Source organism: Pipistrellus kuhlii, unplaced genomic scaffold (assembly GCF_014108245.1).
Source record: "Pipistrellus kuhlii isolate mPipKuh1 unplaced genomic scaffold, mPipKuh1.p scaffold_m20_p_3, whole genome shotgun sequence".
Lineage (NCBI taxonomy): Eukaryota > Metazoa > Chordata > Mammalia > Chiroptera > Vespertilionidae > Pipistrellus > Pipistrellus kuhlii.
Window position 1 is genome coordinate 162,272,825 of NW_023425529.1, and position 6,945 is coordinate 162,279,769.

At 52.5% G+C, this 6,945-nt stretch overlaps 1 protein-coding gene across 1 annotated transcript in view; it reads right to left on the reverse strand.

Annotated features, from left to right (window-relative positions):
- The window catches only part of GAS6 (growth arrest specific 6), a 44,694-nt gene extending 39,770 nt beyond the window's left edge, over positions 1–4,924 (reverse strand). The window contains exons 1-2 of the mRNA XM_036456301.2: positions 4,606–4,924; positions 4,152–4,318 (exon numbers count right to left, since the gene is read on the reverse strand). Coding sequence (XP_036312194.1) covers positions 4,152–4,318; positions 4,606–4,684 — 246 coding nt within the window. The 5' untranslated portion in view covers positions 4,685–4,924. The remainder of the gene's footprint in view (positions 1–4,151; positions 4,319–4,605) is intronic.
- Between the last annotated feature and the right edge of the window lie 2,021 nt (positions 4,925–6,945).

Genomic DNA, 6,945 nt, shown 5'->3' on the forward strand with positions numbered 1-6,945 from the left:
CCAGGGCGCTAGAACAAGGAAAAGCAGGGGAGAGGGAAATGCCAGGAACAGAGAGTAACAACACCAAAGGAAACGAGATAAGGAGGGAATGTAATCACCCCTTGGGCTCTGGAGAGGACAAACATGATTAGCAGCCGCAGTGGCAAGGTGGCCTGGGCCACTCTCCTGGGCCCTGGGCCACTCTCCTGGGGCCAGAAAGAATGTGGGTGGGAGACAGTTTGTCCCCAGGAGGGAAGCAGGTGACCAGAATGCCTGAGAGTTCCTTCCTTTCCAGCCGGTGTGTGTGATAGCCACAGAAATCGGAAGAGCCATGGCACTAACAACTATCTGCTAAAGAAGAGCTTTAAGATTATGATTTATTTCAGAGAGGAAGGGAGGGGGAGAGATGAAAACATCAATGATGAGAGAGGATCTTTGATTGGTGGCCTCCTGCATGCCCTTCTGGGGATTGAGCCCGCAACCTTCAGCATGTGTCCTTGACTGGAATTGAACCCGGGACCCTTCAGTCCACAGGCTGATGCTCTATCCACTGAGCCAAACCAGCCTGGGCAAGAAGAACTTTGAAGATCAGACTCATTCCCTTGTCCCAAAGAGGAAAACAACCCAGTCTGGAAAGATTGAGATCAGAGAGGAAGACCTAGCGCACATCCAGCACACAGCGCATGCTCAACAAACATACACCTCTGAGCTCCGGGAAGAGGGTTTGCAGTCCAGAGAGCTGGCTCCAGGGGCCCACGTCTACCTCACCCCATCCCCAGTTTCCCCTGTTCCTCCTGAAGGCTTCCTCTACCAGAAGGTCCCCAGAAGCCCAGGAATGGGAACAGGACACGCAGCACTGCATTCTCAGCCAGCAGGAAAGAGCAGTGTTGCAAACTCCACCAAAGGCAGAACCCAAGTCGGGCAAATGTGTGGTTACAAAGGGCCTGGCACCGCGGACAGGTGGGCTGCTTCCAGCATCCTAACCCAGTAGACAACAAGGTAGGGCAGGTGGAATCAGCACTAAGGTGACCCTGGCCTCTGAGGACTGGCACTGCCTACAAGCACACCCATCAGAGGCTCAGGTGATTACAACCCAAGAAGTGCCAATTCTGGTGTCGCCTTTCACATCAGGACACTATGGCCCTGGAGGTCCTGTGACAGTCACACAGCCAGGTCCTAGGGACTTCTTAGACAAAATAAGGCCAGTGTTCATCATCCTGGGTCACTCCATCAGCCTCAATCAAAAATGCAAATGAGCTACCTTTAGGCATGCAAGGAATAACTATTTTCTAGTGAGAGCTCTAAACATTTTGGAGCAGAAGAACTCACAGGACTACCTCTTTCAACAGTGCTATATTCACTAAGGCACATTAGCAGTGCATAGTGTTTGGAGGATCTCACCACTGCCAGGGAGATGAAGGGGGAAACCTGGACACATCCAAGTGGACAACTGGCCTACCAGAACAGCTAGGACTCAAATCAGCCCCGAACCCTGACCCCTGACCCCTGACCCCTGACCCTTAACCCTAACTCAGCTCCTCCCAAGCATTCCACACTGCCTCTCAAGGAAAAGGAAAACAAACCAAGGGTCAAAACCAGACAGCAAAGCGCATGGGTCTCCACGGGATGCAAGGTGCAGGTTAAAATGCGGGGTTTATAATCCGACTAACGGGTTACAGAGGTAAGCAGTCCAGTTTGGGAAGCTGATAAATGATGGGGGGAAAATGTAGTATTTGGGGGTGGAGGTTGGGTTGGGAAGGAGGACAGAATTCTAGGGTGTTATAGAAGGTGTTGCTATGAAAAGAAGTTTACAAACTTCTGAGGGGACTGGAGTGTAAGAGAGGACAAACCCCCTCCCCCCAACCCTTCAACCCAGCATTGGAGTGACTCAGCTGTGCCTTGGAAAAGAGGGGAGTCAAGACCTCACAGGGATGTGCAAACCATTCAAGTATTGGGTTAGTGAACACGTGTTCTCTCTCTCTCTCTCTCTCTCTCTCTCTCTCTCTCTCTCTCTTTTGTCTCCACTCCATACACGTGCAAATAAAATTTAAATTACAACATAAGAGCAATTAAAGTGAGAGAGGGGATCGACATTCTGGGAAGAGTGGCATGATGGTTAATGCACAGTATGTCAGGCAGGAAGGGAAAGCCAGGTCAGGGGCTGGAGTAAGTAGGGCAAGCTAGGGATGGTTGGGTGGGTGGCAGCCTTGTTGTTTTCCACTCCTGTCGCCTACAAGTGCCATCACACACTTTCTGCAGAGCGAATGTTCCAGGCTAGGCATGTGGACGGAGAACACTGCACCTGTCACACAACCTCACAGCTGGGCAGGGACCTTGGGTGGCCAGGCACACAGCTTTGCCACTAGGAGCTTCAGAAATCCTCTGCAGAGGCATGAGTCATTGGGCTATTAGGATTCATCGTCAAAGAAAAGGGACAACAGTGCGGCTGGAACAGACCCGCAAAACTGCTCCGTAGGACAGGGCTGAAACTGTGTGTCTATTGCCACTGAAGGCAGTAACGCTGGAGAAAATAACCCTATCATAGCAGAGGCGACAGCTAACGGTGCCAGAGAGAACCACACAGTGGTGGTCAATTGTTTTAGAGCTTGTTCCCAGAAGGGATTGTCAAGTCAACTGATCAGAAACACAAGTTCAAAAGGAGCCTGCATCGGTCACACAGAGCCATCCGTTGACTGCATGAGGCATGTATTTCATTCCAGAGAATTCTTTAAAAGAAAAAAAACCTGGTAGGACCAAAAACAGCTGTGAAATCACCCTGACCTCACAGCATAAAGTGATGTAATGTAAATCCACCCTATTTCTTTCACTACTACTTTCCCAAGTCACTTTCCCTGGAACAGACACTCAGGGCTTTCACCAGGTCTCTCAGGTCACAACTACCACGAATGCTCTCACACATCCCCTCTCCCTAAGATTGCACGGCTCCTGCACGGACGCCAGGTCCACACCTGGGCTGCTCCTGCCTGCACTTGGCTGCCTGGCGCCCTACAGTCTCCAAGGACATTATTAATAGAAATATGTCTAAGCCAGCACCATGAGGCTTCTGCAATCACCGGCTGTTTCTAAAAGAACACCTTGCTGAAAAGGGCTGGTGTGTGTGTGTGTGTGTGCGTGTGTGTGTGTGTATGCTTACTATTCCTGTAATCATATTTTGGGACCTACTGCTACAAGCCATTTCAGTCTATATATATATATATATATATATATATATATAGATATATATATATATATATATATGATTGATTATATATAATATATATAATTGATTATATATAATATATTATATATATGTAAAATTGATTTGAGAGAGGAAGTGAGAGGGAGAGAAAGAGGGAAATATCAATGTGAGACAGGCTGCCTCCACATGTATCCCCACTAGGGATCAAGCCTGAAACCTGGGCATGTGCTCTGACCCGGCAGCAAACCAGCGACCTTTCAGAGCACAGGACAACTATCACCCAACTGAGCAACACCGACCAGGACCCAGCCCTCACACCTTTTAATTCCTCTTTCAGGCAAACTCTCTACTCCTCTTCATGAGGATCAAGAAGCTCCACTCCTCCGATCCAGGTAAGGGAGAGGAGAGGTAGGAAGCTGTTTTTTTAACCATGGTATTTCTTCTACATTTTAAAAACGGCCTCTCGTCTATTCTGAGGAGGTGTCCTAGATTGCGTATTTCCTTGAAGGTGGCTGCCTTGGGGGTCTACTGAAGAGAATGCAGGGTCTCCACCGGACCCCCGCTCCAAGATCTGTTTCTGCCTCCAGCTAACAGGAGTACCTGGGGGTCACCTAGAGCATTGGGGCTCAAAAGGTGTGGAGGAGAGGCTTGAGGGCGAGCCGGGGTCTAGATACCCCAGATTCCTGACCTTCCACATTCCCAAACGCAATGTCCCCGTATTGAAGAGTTCTGGGCGTGACTTGCAGCAACGTCCCCACGTCCCCACGTGAAGGAGACTCAGCTCAGACTCTGCAAAGGGACGTCTGAGGAACTCGGGGGACTCCGTACAAGGGCGCGCACGGATGGATGTTCGCAGGGACAGCACTCAGGTGACCTGGCCGCTCCCGGTCCCGCCCCGGCGTGGAATCCCGGAGCGCCAGGGGCACACCTCCCCGCTCCTCCGCCTCCCTCCCCCGCCGGCGCCCGTGCTCACCGTCTCGGGGTCGTTCTCGAACACCTCCCGGGCCTCCTCCTTGCTGCACAGCTCCTCGACACACTCCCTCTCCAGGTGGCCCTGCTTGGCCTCCTCGAAGACCTGGTACGCGCGGCGCTGCCTGGGCCGCAGGAACTGCGCCGCCTCGCGCGCCCGCAGCATCACGGCTGCCGGGACGCGAGTGGGAGGACGGCGCGGGGAGGTGCGCGGAGGAGGAGCGGGGGGAGAGAGGGGAGAGAGCGGGGGCGCGCTGTCAACCCTGGGCTCCTCGCGCGCTCCGTCCTCCCCGAAGCGGGCCCGGGGATGCAGCGGCGGGGCGGGAGCGCACGGAGCAGGGGCGCACGGGCAGGGCTGGCACGCGGGCACTGGCACTGCCCTTGCCCCCCGGGCGGCGGGGTCCTTTGGAGAGGGTCCCCCGATCGGCCCCAGCCGCGGCACCCCGCGCGGTACTCACTGTGCGCGGACTCCGAGGCCAGCAGGAGCAGCAGCAGCACGGTGCCCAGGGCGGCGGCCGGCCCGGGCGGCGGCGGCATGGCGAGGCCGGGGACCGGGGACCGGAGACCGGGACCGAGACCGAGGAACGGGAGCCGGGAGCGCGCGCGGTCAGAGTGCCGGGGAGGCCGTGGGGAGCCGCGGGCGCCGCGGGGCGGTGGCTCCGGTCATCCTGTGCGGCGGCTCTGAAGGTCACATCCCGGCGGCGGCGGCGGCGGCGGCTGCAGCAGCACCCGGACTCGCGGCGGGTCTGGGCGGCGGCGCGGAGGCCGGGGTGGCCGGGGCGGGGCGCGCGGCCGGGGGCAGGACTGGCCTCGGGGCCGCGCCGGGCGGGCGGGGCCGATAGCTCCCACCCGCAGCCCGGCGCCCGAGCTGGTTTTAGCTGGGAAGATCAAAGATTGAAGGGGAAACCGGTCACGGGGCGTAGCTACTTCTCACGCCGGCGCTGCTGAGACTGCTAGGGGAGCTTCTACCAAATAGGCGATGGAGTGTATTAATCCGAAGGGGGTAAAGGGAAGGAAGAAATAACACACAGGTACAAAGGTGACCAGGTACTAGAATGTGATCAGGTACTACCATTAAACCTCTTTCCCACCCCACCACCCCTAACTCAAATCGACCGTATCCTTTTTGGATTCTTCATTCTTAGGCAAATTTTCTCAAGACTTAAAAACCACAAAAAAAAAAAAAAGACAAACTGAGGTCAAATTGAATCCCAATGAGGGCCAGGAGTGACACTGAATTATATTCCCTTCTGTAATCTGTGTTTTCCATAATGATGACATTGAAAACATTGAGGTTTCCCAGTGGACATTTAAGCTGAAAGCAACATTGTGCTTGTTCACAGAAACCAAGACTTTCTGTCTCTCCTTCCCACCGTTTCGGAAAGTTATAGGCAAACACACACAAACAAAATCAAAACACAGCAGACCACTCAAGGGGGAGTGTGTGTGTGGTGGTGGTGGGGGGGGAGCAGGCAGTGTGGGCCCAGCATGCAGGAAGAGAGGGTCCTAGAAAGGGACTGGCCTCCGGAGAATCCTAGTCTGATACCCCTCGAACCCCAACATGATGAGAAAGGGGCAGCAAGTCACCTCCTCCTCAAATGGTTGGTCATTTTGCTTGTGGGTCCAGACCCATTTCTTCTCCCCTTTCACAATACGAGAATGAAATGCCATTGTTGGTTCAATTATTTTAGGTCATGGGTTTAAAGGTAGGTTGCCAGAAGCCAGTTCCAGCAAGTCATAATTTCAAGAGTTTCATCAAAGGGTTGATGGAACTTGGGGACACAACAAGGGCTGAGTCACATATGTTATTGCCTATTGGAAATGGCTAAAGGCTTTTCCCCAAACCTAAAAAGGATGCATTAAATTGCTTTCTTGTGCCAGACAGCTCAGGGCATCTTAATCTACATGTTATTGCCTCCTCCTGGCCAAACTCCTGAATAGAGGACAATGGATTCTGTACCTAACCCTGCCCTTTGAAGTGTATATCTCCACCTTGCCTTAGGACAAATGGTGTTAATAAAAAGCAAGGGGTCCGGAGACAAGGAGATCTTGGTTTCTTCAGCCAAGCTCCTCTGCCCCCCCTCCTCCAAATGCCTTTCAAAATTAGGTTTCATCTCTGGACTCTATTAATTTATGCACAGGCCCTTCTCCAAATTTCCTGAACCCTTCTAGATGCCGGATCAAGACCATCAGCATTAAATGGTGCCCAACGTCTGGCATTAGTAGGTTAATGAGCATTAATACATTAAATTCGGGGAAGTGAATTCGCATGAGGACCATCTTCAAATAGAATTAACAATTTCATAGACAAGTCATCTGCATCTGTGTCTGAACCAGTTACAAAGCACTCCCTTGTCAGCTAGCAACTCATGCAGCCTAGTGATGAAGGTTCTGCAAACACTACAGAACTTAGAAAGACTTGTGTTGGGGCACTTCTGTTCATTATTTCTTAGGGTTCTAAACCAGTGGCCCACAGATAGATGTCAGGAAGTGTGCAAATTACTAGAAATTGCTAGCAATTAGTTTCTGCATCATTTGTGTGTGTTTGGAAAGTAGAGTTTTTAGAGTGTGTGTAATTCTCAGAGGCTGATCCTAATAAGAGTGAGTATCCTGGCCTCTGTTATGTCCCTCTAGAAGGGTCTGTGTGGGTGTGGGCTCACTGCTTCAGGTGACCAGGCGTCAGTATGGTCCCACTGGATGGAGCTTTTCAAGTCCCCTGACCTGTTAGCATGGACCTCACTCTCTTTCCCCATTCACCCCTTCCACTGAGTTGGTATCCCAATAATTATCATACCTCC